The following is a 16,430-nucleotide window of genomic DNA, read 5'->3' on the forward strand; positions in this document are numbered from 1 at the left end:
TTTGACTGCTCACAGGGATGGGGAGCTCACTACCTCCCCTAGAGGAATGGTGCTCAGATTGGGGAGAGGAAGTGGCCACTCCTGCCTTGCCCCACAAGGGTCCCTTCCCCACTGACCGTGTGCTACCCTGTTACCTGTAGAGCAGGTCAGGAAGCCCACACATCCAGAGGCAGCCCAGCTACACAGACACCCCCAACCACACTGCAGCCAGAAAAGACTGAACCCCAAAACCCACCTCAGGGGCACAGGATTGTGCACACGGCTTGACTCCTGTGGCCTGGTGGGCTCTGACCTGGTCAGCCTGGCCTGGGCCCCAGCACCAGGGCAGTTACCTGCCTAAGGGCAAGGCCTACACCCAGAGGACCCCACTGCTACCTGGCTGGCTGTTGGGGCTCTCAGCTGTGAGGTCCCCTTGCAGCTCCACAGCAGAGGGGGAGGCATGCAGTCCCTGGGTTCTAGCACTTTCCGGGTACCTACTTCCAGCTCCACCGCTTCCTAGTTGACCTGGGCTGGCAGCCTCGCCTCTGGGGACCTGTCTTTCCCCTCATGCCGTGAGGACAGTGATGAGGGGCTTCTTGGAAGGCAGTCCAGGGACTGAGCTTGGTCAACACACCTAAGGGCTCAGCTCAAGCACGTGCACAGCAAGTTCAGGAAGTGCAGAAACTGCACTGGGGCAGCCCCGGGGACCACTGCTCACAAAACACAACAGCCAAGCTGTGTGGGACCCACACAGGTCCCAGCCTGCGGGGCAGGTCCCACGGGGGTAGGGGTCACAGTCAGCACCACTGCTTCCTGTGCGAGAGCTCAGCACATCCGCGGACTTCACCTGCAGATGCCCAACCTCGCCACACCTGGCACCTTCACAGCTACTTCCTGTCTGACTCAGGGGTCCTAGAAAGCTCCTTCCCCTGACGACCACATCCTTCAGCAGGCCCTCCTTCCTGCAGATTGTGCTCTCTCCTCAGGCCATGGTGGAAGGTGCTGGAGGAGGCGAATACTCATGCGTAGCCCCAAAGCTCCAGGGCGCCCCTGTGTGGCCGCAAGGACAAAAGGAATTTGCCTTTCTGTGTCTCAGCCCATCTCCACATGAGGCCTCATTAGACTAGGGGAGGCTGGGGGGCTGGTCCCAACCCAATGGAACCCTCACCAAGGCTGCTGGTACAGGGCACAGCCACCCGGTGGTGGAGCGGGCGTGAGTTCCAAGGGGCTTGGTCCTCCCTAGCCAGCCACGCCCCCCAGGATGTTTGACAAGGGGCGATGTAATGCCACCCAAGAGAGAGCTTCCTGTTTGGAACTGCTTCCTCCAACCCCTGCTCTGGCTGCCTGGCCTGGGAGGGGCTGCAGAGATGCTGGAAAGAACCTGATGGAGACTAGCGGTTGATAGGTGTACGTGTGCATTTGTATCCAGCTGCGTGCACATGCATCTGTGCATTGGTGGGCTTGAGTCTGTGCACCATGTGTGCAAGTGTGTGTGAGCATGTGCAAACACGTGCATCTGTACATGGTGCATAAGTGTATGCATGTGTGTATATGCACATGTCCATATACATGTGCACGTATCTCCATGCCAGAATCTGTGCATACTGTGCATGTGAGTGTGCAAACATGTGTACACATGCGTGAGTATACTGATGTTTGTGTACTCACATGCGTCCATCTGTGTGCACATGCATTCATATGCACCAATCTGTGTGCACTATGCAGGCAAGCATGTGCACACAGCATGTACAAATGTGTGTGTGCGTATGTATATGTGTGCTTGAGTGTGCACAAAAGTGCAAGCATCTGTCAGCACATAGTCATCTATTTAGATATGTATCTATTTGTGTGAATCTCTGCACACACAAAACCCCAGGGCTGGAACCCCCAGCAGCTGCACGAAGACCCCCCAGTTCAGGCAGCCCCTGGCACACAGCACAGTCCTGCTGATGTCTATGCCCTCAAGTGCCATGAGACAAGGGCCCCTCAGAGCTTGGAGCCAGAGGCACCCACCTGGGCAGTGACAGAGTGAGCCGCCAGGAGGGTGGAGACTGGCTCTAGCCCCTGCCCCCCACCCCCACATGGCTGCTTGTTTATGGCATAGATGCAGAGATCTCAGGGTCCTCCCACCCCGAGTGATGGGGGTTCTGGATGACCCCCCTGGAAGTGGGAGGTGGGGTCAGAGCTCACTCTGGGATCCACAGCCTTCAGAATGGAAGCGGTTCTGGACCCTGGGGCCAAGGTCAAGATGGAGGGTGCGGGGGACAGACACTGTAGGGCTTCATGGGTGGGCATTTCTGTGTCCTGCCTACCCACAGGCCACCAGGCATGAGGAGATCTTTCCACGACCCTCCTGTCCCCTTGTAGAAAGACTGTGTGTTGCCTGATGCCCGCTGGACAGGGCCCTGGGATCTCCTCTGTGAGGTGAGAGTGGGAGAGCTGCCGACTGACAGCTCTGGATAGCCAAGCCTGAGGGTCCAGCCCCTCTGCTGGCCACCATCTGACCTTCTACCCTCAGGATCATAGAATAAATGTGAAACTGTCCCTTTGCTCTCCACCCTCTCCAAGGACTATGGGTGCCAAGAAGGAGTCCATTCCAGTCTCAGGACTCCAGGGGTGGCATCCACCCATCTGCCAAGGACCTTTGTGTCTTGCTGGGACAGCCTAAGGATGGGTCCTGGAGACTGATGCAGGCCTGGCACCCCAGCAGCGTCTGTCAGGTCTAGGGTCCCTTCTGAGGATTTCTTCAGGAGCTCACCCATGTGCAGAGGCCCTCTGAGGTGGCACGAGGCCTGGCCAGCCCTGCCCTGACTCAGCGGCTGTCTCCAGCTTGTAAAATTTGAGCCTGGCTGGCTCACCCCCTAGGCCTTCCCCCACACCCGCAGCCCCTGGCTGTTCCACATGGCCTAGTCCCCTCCTACGAGGCCCTGCCCTGCCCAGACAGGAGGGAGGCCAGGAGCCTGGGCTGGGCTAGCAGCAGGGTCTGGGAGGGTGGGCAGGGGCTCCAGGCACCTGTCTGGGTTTGTTGTCTGGAGAAGACAATTGTAGCCTGGAGGCAAGGGGGCTGCAGCAGAATGAAGGAGTCATCCTCCCCCACCCAGAACCTTCTCTGGGTCCCATCTCCATGACAATCAATCTCACCCTTTCAGGGGGCAAGGGAGGGGGAAAGGGCAGGAAGGTAGGGGGTAGGGGGCTTCCCCTCCCCAACTTTGTCGCTCATCCCTCAGACTTTGCACTGATCCCCTAAAGGGCCTGGAACTTGCCAGTCCCCTGACCGCTGGGCCTTTGTGTGTGCTGTCCACTGCCGTATCCTCCCTCACCCCATCCTTCCAGGCTCCCAGCTTCCTGTCTCAGCCCCTCCCACCTAGTGCTGGCTGCCCCTCCAGGAAGCCTTTCTTGACTATGTCCCTCCGCAGCAGCACCCCAGCTCTCGTGGGCTGGTCTGCCTTCCCACTCTGCTGACCAGGGGTCTAGTCTTGGGAGTGGCTCCCACGTCCCTGGGCCCAGCACTGGGCCCTGCTCTCAGAGGGCACCAGCTGTGTATGGTTCCAGCACTACTGAGCTGAGTACAGAAGCAAAGGATGGGAGCTGGCTCTCCTAAAGACACAGAGGCCAGGACTGGGCTCTGCATGGCTGGCCTGCCCCTTCCCCTGCTGGTCAACAGCTTGGACACTCACCATGCCATCTATCTGGAGACAATGCTCAGTCCAACTGTCCCTTAGAGCTCCAGCTACTCACCACAGCTTCCACTTCCAAGGCCAAGAACCAGCCCCTCAATGACGGTCACTCCCTTCCCAGGTCTTTCCCAGCACCAAGCCCCATGCTTCTCTAGATGTCACCAGGTGGCTCCAGGTCAGAGCAGGCCCCAAGAAATCACAGGATTCCCCCAACTACCTTAGGGCTGCAAGTGTGAGAGCATCAGGGCTCCCCGGTCCATGTGTGGGAACCCTGACCACTGAACATAAGGGTACACATGGGTGTGGAAGCCAGAGTGTGCTTGTGCACAGGTGTGGGCACGCGGGGAGGGCGCTCAGGGGGAAGGGAATGCGGTTAGAGGGGTACGGGGGTGTCTAAGGGCATACACACTCAGATCCCAGCCCCTGCCAAGCGCTGAACGCAAAGAGAGGACAATCAGTCCGTGAGGGCGCCCCAGATCGGGCAGCACGAGGGACGTGACCCCCACGCACCCGCAGCTTAAACAGCCCAAGTGCAGTGTCCCAGGCCCTCAAATCTCTCCGGGCGCTTTCCACCCCTGCGTGCCTCAGTTTCCTCTCCGTCACACGGGGGCGTGGGGCCTCTGGCGCTCCTCGGCGCCCTCCCCCAGGACCGGACCACGTTATCCGGGGCGGGGAGGGAGGGAAGGGAGGGGAGGGAGCCCAGCCCCGCCCCTGCTGCCTTTGCCCAAAAGGAGCGGCGGCCGGAGGAGCGCGGGCTGACGTCAGGCCCGAGGAAGCCGCGTCCGGCCGGCCGGGGTCCTGAGCTGGAGGCTGCCCCTTCTGCTGGCGCGCCGCCCCGCTCTCCAGGCTGCGGCTGAAGCGCGGTGAGTCGCCCCAGCGGCCCAGTCCTTTGCCCACCATTCCTGGGAGGGGTCCCAGAGCTGTCCAGGGGAGCTGCCCTGCTCCTGGCTAGGTAGACCCCAAAAGAGGAGCCCAGAAGCCACCCCTAGACCCAAGCAGAAGTGCAAACCGGGACAGGCATTTGGAGGGCCCGCGGGAGGGATCCATTATACAGATGAGAACCTTGAGGACCTGAGGAGAAGTGGGCAGGTGGGCTGGACAGGAGAGCATTCAAGGGCAGGGGGCTTTCCTCCCTGAAGCCCCAGGGCTTGGGTGCCGGAGTTCCCCGGTCCTGTTGGGTCCCCAGCCCTCTCCATCCATCCATCCATCCATCCATTCATTCAGCAAACCTTCAGGAGCAGCTGCTGGTGGAGGCAGAAGCAGGGTGCTGGGTGTGATCTCCTCCCGTCAGGTGCGGGGTGTCCTGAGATCCTCAGTGAGCTCGCTGGTGCATGGAGCAGGGCAGGGCTGGGGGCCACAGGGTCTTACAGAGTTCAACTCCTCTGCATCAGTCCTGTCCCCCCCACTACCACCACCACAAGGGTGGGGAAACTGAGGCCCAAGCCCAGCTGGATCACCTAGACCCCTGAAGCTCGACGGGCCATGTTGTGGGGCAGCGTGGCCCCGTGAGAAGCAGTGGGAGCAGGGTCCCGAGGGGCGGAGGTTGGGAACTGGCTGGTGGCCAGGCTCGTCGCCTGGGCAGACAGAGAGCAGCTGGCGGCCTGGGCAGGACTGGGAACGGAAGGGGTGGTGGACGGCAGCTCGGGGCCCCGGGCAGCTGCATCACCCACCTGCCTCTGTTCTTCCTCCAGCGCCTGTCACTCCAGAGTCCCCTCCCCCCTCCAGGGGCTGCTGACTGTGTGTCTGTGCACAGGTCTCTGAGATGCTGGCAAGTGTGCCTGGGACCCCTAGGGCCTCCCTCTGTTTCTCTGCATAGCGGGACGTAGTAAGCTTAGTGCAAGTACCCGTGGCAGGGGGCTGCGTGGGACCCAAGAGCCAGGCAGAGGGCCAGGCAGAGGCTGCCAGGGGCAGCGCAACCCCACCTGTGACCTGACAACACCTCAGTTTCCTCACAGGTCCTAGGCCGGATGTGAGCCATCCCCTTCCACATGGGCTGTGCCCGGAGCTCCTGGAAGAGGGAGGGCTCAGGAAGTCTGCTTGAGGAGCTGACTGTGAGGTGGGCAGAGCCTGCCCCAGGTGACTCAGGTGGGGACCAGGTGCCAGGCAGACAATACTCAGAGCCAGAGCCAAAGCGATAGACTCAGCCGTCCTGGGTGCACAGCCCAAGTGTGCCGAGGCCAGGGGCGAGAGCTGACCGGGGTGCTGGAGGGCAGGAGGCGCCGTCCCGTCTGGAGCCCTCCGTGCCCATCAGCGCCCAGGACTCCACTTGGGGGGCTCACGTGGTGGGACCCGATGCAGCATACCCTTCCTAATGGTGCTTAGCCCTCACCACAAGGGGACCCCCATGAGCTGGGACCTGCCCTGGGGACACTGGGTAAGGGCCCAGCCGCTCAGTGGCCCAGCCCTGTGGTGGACTGGTGCAGGCGTAGATCAGTCAGAGCCAGTGCGGGCAGCGGCGTTCTGAAGCAGATACGCCAAACCAAGAATAATCGTGTAAATAAACAGCTGAACATTCCCCCAATAATGCTATTTTGGCCTTGGAAGGCCGTGCGGGTCACTTATTGGGAACATGGCTGGAGTACACACAGACATAAGTCCCTCCAGGTCCACCAGTGTGGTGTCCAAGCCCCAGGCCCTTCCTGCCCCATCTGCTCTGTCTGGGCTGGGCCTGGGCAGTTTCACCTCAGCTCCACCAGCTTCCTGCTGCCCAGCTGACCTTGGGCTCGTCCCTCACCTCTCAGACCTCCATGACTCTGTCTGACAGATCAAGACACTGAGTGTCCAGCACACAACTGTCCAGAGCCTCACTGCAGAGAAGATTGGGAAGCAGGAGGGGCCTTGGCCACGCCCCCAGGAGAGCCAGGAAGCCACCCTGGACTGCACAGCCCCAGGCCCTTTGCTGCCTTAGACCCACCTGTGTCAGGAGGCAGCCAAGTCAGCCCCAAGAGAAGTGGCGGGGCAGGGATGTGGTTTGGGGACAAGCCCAAGAAAGGGTCAGGACCAGGCCCTCCACGTCCACTTGCTGAAGAGGGCAGCAGGTGGCCCAGACCAGAGCTCCAGACTGTGCAGGCCACTGCATCCCAAGCCTGAGACTCTTGCTTTTCTGTTGTTGGACACACGGCGGGGCCCTAGAGCTGGGAGTGAGGGAGGAAGTGAGGCAGCCTCTGCAGTGCCTGGGCCCGCGGGCACGGTGAGGCAGAGATGGGTAGAGACAGAGGAGGCAGAGATGGAACCCAGCCCCGGGACAAGGAAGGCTCCCTGAGCCCCACTGGCTGCAGATGCCCCTCGGCTGACTCCCCAGTTCCGGGGTTCCCACTGTTCAAGCAACTGACTGCTGTAGTGTGAGAACAGTTACGACTCAGCAGAGCTGGTCTGTCTGCAAGGCCAGCGGTCTGCAGAGTGTGGGCCACACAGTCCAAGCCCCAGGAGACCGGGCGCCTGCGTGCTGGGCGTCTGGGCTCATGCATGTGGCCAAGGCTCTGATAAGTCCCGCACCACGCACCCAGGTAACTGAGGACCCTCCACGTTTGAGGCAGGTGGGAAAACAAGAGCCTGCAGGGCACTTATTATGCACCTTGTGCATGCGCTGCAGGAGCCCTAGTGGTGCGGTGGACTGAGCATTGGCATGCAAACGCAGCAGACCCCCGGCAGCAGCTCTGTGGGAGGACGTGAAATGTGGCCGTAGGTGGAAACTCGCAGGCCAGTTCTCAGTCCTACAGGGTCTCTGTGACTGGAACCAACTGGACAGCAGTGGGGCTTGGGGCACGCGCCCGCCTGCGTGGGTGTCTGCAGCTCCCAACAGCCCGCGGAACCCTGTTTACACATCAGCTCAGCCATCTGCTAAACCAACAGGGTTCTAGAGACACACACAGGTGAGAGGCTCACTGTCAAGGGCTGCTTCTCGGACGAAGCAGTCGGACCCACCACAGAGCTTGGGTTCTGAAAGTCATTGAAGGAGCCCTGGTGGTGCCATGCATTATGCATAGACTTGCCAGCAGAAGGGGCAGCAGTTCAAATTCACTAGCTGCTTCCAGGGAGAAAGATGAGGTGGCGTGCTGGGGATGGAAGGAAGGAAGGTCAGGACACGGGTGCTGGTTCCAGGTCTGAGCCGGAATGCCGAGTGGGCAGGGCAGGGCCACCCCTCACCCTGCCAGTCTTAATGGGTTACTCGGGCATCTGGCCAGCCAGGCAAAGCTGGACCTGATTGGGCTGGCACTGGAGGCACAACTGGGGCACCCACCACCCTCCATGGCTCTGCCCTCAGATGCAGAGTGGGGCACAGATGGCACTGGGTACAGCAGTTCAGTGGATAAGCCCTAGGCACCATGTACGGTCTCCAGACTGGCCTGGGAAGTCCAAGCAGACTCCCTGGAGGAGGTGGCACCTAGTGAAGTCCCAGATGGAGCAGGATGAAGAAGTAGCTTGGCCAAAGGCAGAGAGAACTGAGAGTGTATGGGGTGCCAGGGGGATGGGGCTGCTAAAATCAGCTGGGAAGAAGCACTTGGACCTTCAGGGGAGACCTCCTGTTCCCAACACCCCTGAACCCGCTGCAGGCTGAAGGCAGGCAGCAGCCCAGGAGAGCTGGCAGGGGGTGGGGAGTGCTAGGAGCCAGAGTGGAACCTTCCACAAACATGGCTTCTGTCCCCCAGGGTCTCAGCAGAGCTTCAGAAGGCTGGGGTCTGGGCTTTGCCCATCTGGAGGTGTGGGACTGGGGACACCACCAACTGAGCCGTGCACTGTGGCAGTGGACACTCATCTGCCCATCTGACCCCTGGGGTGGTGGCCTTCTGCCTCACAGGCTCAGAAAGGTGAGGACCAGGTCATTGCCAGTGGGTCAGAGAGCCAAGAGGGAAGTGGACCAGGTCACCTCTGAGCAGCAGCCTCCTCTCCTGGTGACCTGGATTCAGTTCATCCCTCTGTCCCTCACTCTGGAGGCTTCCCAGCTGCTCACACCGGCTGTTCCCAGGTCACCTTTTCCAGGAAGAGGCTTCCTCCCTATACATCCATGGCCTTTTGTGTCCCTCTGTCACCTCAGCAGGGCTGGGGTCCCCAACACCCCACAGGGCCATCTGAGCAATCTTGGAGGTGACCGAGATGGTGGGTGAGTGTCCAACCAGCAGTCCCTAGCCCCATCTCTGCCCCACACCACAATGTTCTAAGCACCTGAAGGATCTGGGTCTGAAATGGGCCTGGCCTTGCTGGGTGTAGACCCTGGATGTCTTGGTTAACCTGTGCTGCTGAGACAGGTACCACCAGCGGGTGGTGGTAGCATATAGAAATCTATACCCTTACCGTGGAGGAGCCTAGAAGAAATCTCTACCCTCCAGCTTACTCTCAGCTAGAAGTCCACACTGAAGGGCCGGCTTCAGGGCACGCCCACTCTCGGTCAGTCCTGGTTCCTTCAGAATCTGCAGACCCTGTGTTTCCTGGAGACCTCCATGTCCTGGCCTCACCTGTCAGGGAGCTGTCAAGCACAGAGGCCTGAGTCCAAAAGGGTACACTCCACCTGCCGATTCTTCCTTGGTGGCAGTAAGGTCCCCCCTGTAGTGAGGGGCACGGTATCACAGGTCACCCCTAGGATACTGCCCAGCACAGGCTCATGGCAGGGTGGTCTTCCACCCTTCACTCTCCTGCAGCTGTCTGGTTCATCATCTCAGGGCTTGTCAGCATTCTGCCCATGACACCAGGCATGGGTCCTCAGTTACCTTTCCTGGGAAATGGACAGAGTGAGCCCAGACGTGGTAAGGAAGCCCAGTTTCGTGGGATGTGGCCATCTACAGGAAAGCTGAGGATGAGCCCCAGGCCCTGATGGGGACCCACTGGGTGCTGCCCTCATCTCTAAACTAGGCTCACTGCCTTCCTCTACACATATTATCTCTCCCCCGTTCCCCTCACGCCAGGGCCCTGCAGGGGAGGCTGGTCCCAAACCAGTCAGAGGCCAGGAGCCACGGGCTAAGGGGTAGGGAAGCCAATCTGGGTCCTGAGGCAAAGGGCCGTCCTGATCTTCAGAACAATGCTGCCATGCAGTGGGCTAGCCTGATAGGTAGTGAGCTTCCTATTCTGAGGCACGCAAGCGGAGCATTCAGGCTTTCATTCATTCACTTGGCTACAAGTAGGGCCACCTGCCAAGCTGCCAGGCAATGGAGCCGTTGGTACTGTGAGAGCGACCTAGGACACTCAGGGAGGGCTCTCTGAAGGAAGAGGCATCTCAATTATCAGTCGTCCCTGCTGAGTCTTGAAGGATTGTGCCTGAAGTGCCAGAGACATGTCCAGGGTTGCTGTGCAGCCAAAGCTGCCTTTGCAGGCATAGCCATACTCTAGTCCTTGGAGAATGCCTCTATTATCCATTGTACAGACAGGAAAGCAAAGCTTCAGGAGGGCCTGGGGAGGATGGAGCACATCCTGAGCCTACCTTCAGTGACACTGGGAAGGGAGGAGGGGAAGGGACAGAGGTACAGAAGGGAAGCAGGGTCCATGGAGAGCTGGCATTGGTGGGCCAGTGGGTACTTAGCTCTGGGGCACCCCTCTTCCCCTCCACACCGCTGTTAAGCCTCACCCAGATCAGGAGACCCTATGGTGGGGTATGAGGGAAGCTCATCTCCCAGCCTGTCCAAGGCCCCCACTGCCCCATCATGGCTCTCGGAGGGGGTTTTCTTTGTCCCACTCCTCATCTTTGCTCAAGGTCTCCAGACCTGTGTCCTCTGCCCCAGCTGAGAACCTCAGAACCTCCCAGCCCCTGTTCAGCTGGCCCACAGGCTCTGTTCACACAGCCCTGGAAAGTGCCCACATGTGGACGGGGCAGGGGGCCTGGACGGAACTGGTGCAGAAAGATGCCCAGCCAGAGATGGCTTCCTGGAGTAGTTTCTAGCCCAACCTCATGCACTATAAGAACAAGGCACTGTCCTTACCCGCTTGGCACAACATCTGGCTCCAGGCCATGGGGTCCACTCTGCCTTGCCCAGAGCCCAGGGTGCCTTCTAGAAAGGGATGGGACCATCTTGCTCCAACATAGACCTGGCAAAACTGGCCTTAGGGCAGGGCCGACCTCCTCCTCAGACTGGGTTCCCAGTGTGGACAGGGCCATGCCTCTCCTGTGAGGCGTAAGGAGGTCCAAGGACCCCACTTAATAGATGGGATGTGGCCCATGTCCCCGGAGGAGCTGGGTGAGCAGGGTTTGAACCTAACACTCTGACCCTGCTGGCTGGTAGCCTGGGCCCCTAAGAACTGGGCCATGCTGTCCCTGCAGGGGCAGATGTCCTTCCTATCCTCAGACCATCACTGCTGCCCTCATTCCAGGCAATATCTAGAGAAGCAGGAGGGAGGCGTATGGCAGGGAGGGATGCTTGGTGCCAGCCCACCCCAGTGAGGGGCTTGGGTGCCCACACACCTCCCCTTGTCCTGGGCGGAAGAACTACCAGTCCTGAGAACCTCAGTTCCCTCGTCTGCGAATGCCATGGAGCAGAACGGTATTAATCACACCACCCCCACAGGGCTGACCCCACAAGTTCACCGAGGAACCAGGGAGCCCAGCAGGACACTAAGGCCCGAGGACTCCTTTCCTGGGGCTCCCAGCCCAGCTCCTCCGTCACCAGGCCTCTCACCCAGAAGGACCACTCCAAGCACAGGACTTAGGTGTCACCCTGGGTTCCCATCGTTCAGGGACAAGGGCTCCAAGAGGAGCCGCAGGGGTGGATGTTGGCATAACATTCCAAGGGGCACTGTGACGGCAGGAAGGAATGGAGTGTAGGGACGGGGGACACGGGGTAGGTGGGTGGTCCTAGTTTGCAGTTACCATCCATTCAGTCCCAACTCACCATGACCCAGGCACACCACAGTCATGGCCATGGCCAGCTGTGTCCTCACCGCCCACACAGACCACAGACATGACCACGTCCAGGAGTGTCCTCACTACCCACATATGCCACAGTCATGGCCACGTCCAGCCATGTCCTCACTGCCCACACACACCATAGACAAGGCCACGTCCAGCCATGTCCTCACTGCCCACACACACCATAGACAAGGCCACGTCCAGCCATGTCCTCACTGCCCACATACACCACAGACACGGCCACTTCCAGCCACGTCCTCGCTGCCTGCCACGTCTGAGCCCACTGACTGCGTCAGTCCATCTCGTGGAATGCCCTCCTTTTGTCTGACCCTCTGTCTTACCCCTGGTGGTGTCAGTCTGTGTCAGACTGTGAATTGAAAGGTCAGCAGTTCGGATCCACCACACACTTGGAAGAAGATGGGCTGTCTCACCGTTAGGATTTACAGCATCGGAGACTCAGTGAGGGTCACCATGGGGTAGGCGCGATGCGGCAGCTGTGTCTGCCTAGTGTGGCTCTTACCAAGCACAACACCCTTCTCCAAGGACTGCTCCCGATAACGGGTCTGAAGTATGTGGGTGAAGCTTCTCTGTCCTTCCTCTGAGGAGCCCCCTGGCTGCACTTGTTCCTAGACAGGTTTCTTTGATCTTGTGACAGTCCAAATACTCTGACAACACCACAACTCGAAAGCACTGACTCGTTCTCGGTGTCGAGATGGATGAAATGGAAAATTCACGGCTGTGGTCCAGGCAATGGCCAGGGGCTGGGGGTGCGCCCAGGGTCAAGGCTCAGTGTAGACCTGAGATCAGGGCTCAAAGTGTAGCTGCACGTGGTGAGACTCAGGGCTCACGTGGCCAGGGTCAGGACTTGGTGGTGCCGAGATTGGGGCTCAGCCTTGTTTGTGGTCAAGGGCAGTGGAGCTGAGAAGCAGGTGTGCTGTGCTAGTTTCATCTGTCCACTTGAGCAGTGGTCTCTCGTGTGTCCCTTCTAAGCTGCTGGACTCCTCCGGGGTTCCAAGCCCGGGCCCCAGTACAGCGGTTGGGGGAGTGGGAGCACTCAAGGCTGCTGGCCTTGCCAGGGTTGGGGAGGGCTTCACAGACCCAGTCTCCAGAGGAAGGGGACATTTAATTTGTCTTGTCGTGACTAACTTCGCAAAGTCCCAGGCCAGCTCTGGTGCCTCTAGGGTTCTGTCTGTCCAGCACCATCTTACACAGGAGGGAAGGGCCTACCAAATGGTGTCCTCCCTTCCTGGGACCCCAAGGGCTCCCTGCTATGCAGAGGACCAGAGCTCAAAGCCTCGCCCCAGGCCCCCTCACCCATACACCACCCTCTCCTCTCCCCTCCAGAGTCAGGGGATAGGGGTATCAGAGGAAAGCAGGGCACCTCCTGAGACTCCTCCCATGGGCCTGTGACCCAGGAGGAGTGACAGGGACATTGGCACCTGTCCCTCCAGCAGTTTCCAGGGGCAGATGCCCACAGGAGGTCTGAGAATGGAGCTGGGGGAGGGGTCTGTGTCTCTCAGTCCCCCCAGGAGGGAACTGCTCCTCAGAGCTGCACAGTGGTCAGTGCAGAGGGGCCAGTCAGCTCTGCTCATGCCCTTGGCCACCAGGAGGGGCACTAGAGGGCAGGGGCTGCTTCCAGTCCAGGTGGGGGGGAGGCACTATGCCCCAATGTCCTACCCACAGGCTCCTTCCGGGCTCTTCCCAAAGGCCTCTCCTTTGCCCCGAAAAGGCTAGAAATGTCCTTATTTGGAGGATCAGCCCCGTTAACCCTTCATTTATAAATAAAGGGATAAATCACAGCCCAGTTAAACACCCACAGGCAGGAGCATAAACAGAGGGGGCAGCCCCAGTCCCATCCTCCCTGCCCTTCCCTGCTGCCCAGCCCGGCCCCCTGCTTCCCCTCAGGCTCGTCCCTCACCCACTGTGCCCTGTCCGCCCACCCTTGCTACTCCCCACTCCCCACCACCCTGCCCCCAATCCCTGCTACTACCCACCTGCCCCCCTGGCCTGACCCCCTACATCCCCTCCCCCGGGCTCTGCCCCTGCCCACCCCCATGTTCCTCCAACCCTTCCCCCTGCTGTCCATTACCCCAAGCTCTGCCCCTGCCCACTTCACCCTATTCCCCAGCCCATTTCCCACCCACTCACTTTTGCCCCCTGGCTTCCCATCCCCCTAGCCCTTTTCCCTCCTTTCCAAATCCCCCTAGCTCAGTACCCCCACCTTCTCCTCCCTTCCTTCCAGCCCAGCCTACTGCCCACTCCACCCCCTTGCTTCCCACCCACCCTTTCCTGTCTCCCCAGCCCAGTCTCCCTCTCACCCTTCTGTCCCAACTCCCACCCCTCTTTCCCCAAGCCCAGACCTCACCCATCCCACCACAGACCTGCCTCTCTCCCTGTCCCCCCAGCCCCAGCTCACCCCTTCCCTGTCCCCCAGCCAGGGCCGCCCTCTTCGGGCTGGGAGGGGGGGGAGCTATGTTTATTTGACTCACACTTGGTGGGATGTCTGCGGAGAGCCTGAACTCCAGCGCACGCCTCAGCCGCCTCTTCCGAGGGCTTGTGACTAGCATGCACTCTCGGAGCCAGGAGAGGCTGGTGAGGAGACCGTGGCTGCCCTGTGAGGCTGGCTCCCTGCCCTCCAGCCCTGGGCCGTTGTCCAGGCACTGCCTGAGAGGCCGTGACAGTGTGCCTGGGATGACAGTGGGATGAAGCTCCAGTGGGCAGGCCCCCTTGCCAGGATAGTTCATCTTCCCAGCTGTTGAAGAAGCGAGGGAGGCACAGAGGGGTTAGGAGACTGCCTGAGGTTGCACAGCCAGCAAGCAAGTGGAGGAGCTCAGATCCAGCACCCCACAAGGGTTGTGCACCCCACCAGGGAGCTGTGGCCTGCCCTGCACAGGCCGGTACCTTCCTCTCCACATCTCCAGACAACGCCCTCAGGTACCAAGAGCTTACTGCCCCTGCCTGCAGTTCAGTAAGTTTCAGAATGCCAAAGCAGCACACTGCTGAGTGCCAAGGCATCCGCCCTCACGACCCCACCCACAAGTGCCATCTCGTGCCTCCAGCAGGGTCTGGGTGGAGAGGAGAGCCGCACCCAGGCCCCAGGGCCAGCCTGCGCAAGGCCACAGACGCTGGAAGCCGGCAGGTGAACCAGCAGGAATCGCCACGGCCGCTGAGCCTCTGTAACCCAGCTCCTTCCTTGCAGGTTCGCCACCGCCATGCCCTCTGCGTCGCCAGCGGGGCCCTGGGCCTCGGCCGCCCCCAATGCCACGGGCCGCTCGTCTCCGGGGGCCAACAGCAGCGTGCCGGAGCTGCCTCTGTTCCACGTGTTCGCACTCCTGGATGAGCAGCTGCACGCGGCCTTCCCGGGCCTGTGGCTGGCGCTGATGGCGACGCACGGCGTCATCTTCCTGGCCGGGCTGGTGCTCAACGGCCTGGCGCTGTACGTGTTCTGCGGCCGCACTCAGGCCAGGACGCCGTCGGTCATCTACACCATCAACCTCGTGGTCACCGACCTGCTGGTGGGCCTGTCGCTACCCACACGCTTCGCCGTCTTCTACGGCGCCCGCGGCTGCCTGCGCTGCGCCTTCCCGCACGTCTTCGGCTACTTTCTCAACATGCACTGCTCCATCCTCTTCCTCACCTGCATCTGCGTGGACCGCTACCTGGCCATCGTGCGGCCCGATGGTGCGCACCGCTGGCGCCAGCCCGCCTGCGCGCGGGCCGTGTGCGCAGCCGTGTGGCTGGCGGCGGGCGCCGTGACCTTGTCGGTGCTGGGCGTGGCGGCCGGGGGCGCGCCCTCCTGCCGCGTGCTCGCGCTCACCGTGCTGGAGTTCCTGCTGCCCCTGCTGGTCATCAGCATCTTCACGGGCCGCATCGTGTGCGCGCTGTCGCGGCCCGGTCTGCTGCGCCAGGGCCACCAGCGCCGGGTCCGGGCCATGCAGCTGCTGCTGACGGTGCTGGTCATCTTCCTCGTGTGCTTCACGCCCTTCCACGCCCGCCAGGTGGCCGTGGCGCTGTGGCCGGAGCTGCCGCACAGCGCAGGCCTCGTGGCCTACCACGTGGCCATGACCCTCAGCAGCCTCAACAGCTGCATGGACCCCATCGTCTACTGCTTCGTCACCAGCGGCTTCCAGGCCACCGTCCGCGGCCTTTTGCGCGGCCGTGGTGCAGAGTACGAGCCTGGCGGTGATGCGCTCGTCATGCAGAAGAGCGCCAAGAGCTCTGCACACCCCATCCTGGGTGCCAGCCCATGCGCCCTCACGCAGGCCCTGGCCAAGGGGCCTGAGGCTTAGTGACCAGTAAGGGGACCAAAAGGTCATTGCTGGCCTGACTGCGGCTCCGAGGACCCGCCTCGTGCCAGACCAGGACGTGTGCCGGGCCCGCACTGACGATCCGGTTCGTCCTGATGCGAAGCTGTGCGCACTGCGCGGAGCTCGGCTCCAGAAACACCCCAGTCCCTTCCTCCTGTGCACACTGCGCCGGGCTCGGCTTCTGGAAACATCCCAGCTCCTCCCTTGTACGGTGGTTGAGTCGGCACTGGCTCCAGCGAGGTTCCAGTGGGATGCTAATTCCTGGTCATCCCTGGGAATGCTGTGTCTACTGAACACTCAGAGGGATTCCCACCAGGCTGCTTCCCTTTCTCCACCTCCTCACCATCATCGTGGTCACTGGGTGTCAGGGCTGGGCCCCAAGGCCTACGGCCCAGCAGCTGATTCTCATCAGGACCATGCTAGCCCCAGGAGGGGTTCCCAGAAAGGACAGAGATTGTTGGGTGCTGGGGATCCGCAGCTAACCAAACGTGCAGCCGACTCAGTTCAAACTCACACCCGCTCCATCCATCACTGAGACTGTGGATCTTTACGGAAAGAGACGGCCCATCTCTGTCCTATGGGTTGGCTGGTGGATGAGAACCACCGACCTGCTTAGAGCCTGATGGCTTATGCACC

At 60.9% G+C, this 16,430-nt stretch overlaps 1 protein-coding gene across 1 annotated transcript; it reads left to right on the plus strand.

Moving 5' to 3' along the window:
• The first annotated feature begins 14,699 nt into the window (after positions 1–14,699).
• On the plus strand, positions 14,700–15,776 carry GPR20 (G protein-coupled receptor 20). The gene has a single exon (XM_006879260.1). The coding sequence runs from the start codon at positions 14,700–14,702 to the stop codon at positions 15,774–15,776; it is 1,077 nt and encodes a 358-aa protein (XP_006879322.1).
• The last annotated feature ends 654 nt before the right edge of the window (positions 15,777–16,430 follow it).

The sequence above is a fragment of the Elephantulus edwardii genome, unplaced genomic scaffold, assembly GCF_000299155.1.
Source record: "Elephantulus edwardii isolate Elephantulus edwardi_28Jun2011 unplaced genomic scaffold, EleEdw1.0 scaffold00003, whole genome shotgun sequence".
NCBI lineage: Eukaryota > Metazoa > Chordata > Mammalia > Macroscelidea > Macroscelididae > Elephantulus > Elephantulus edwardii.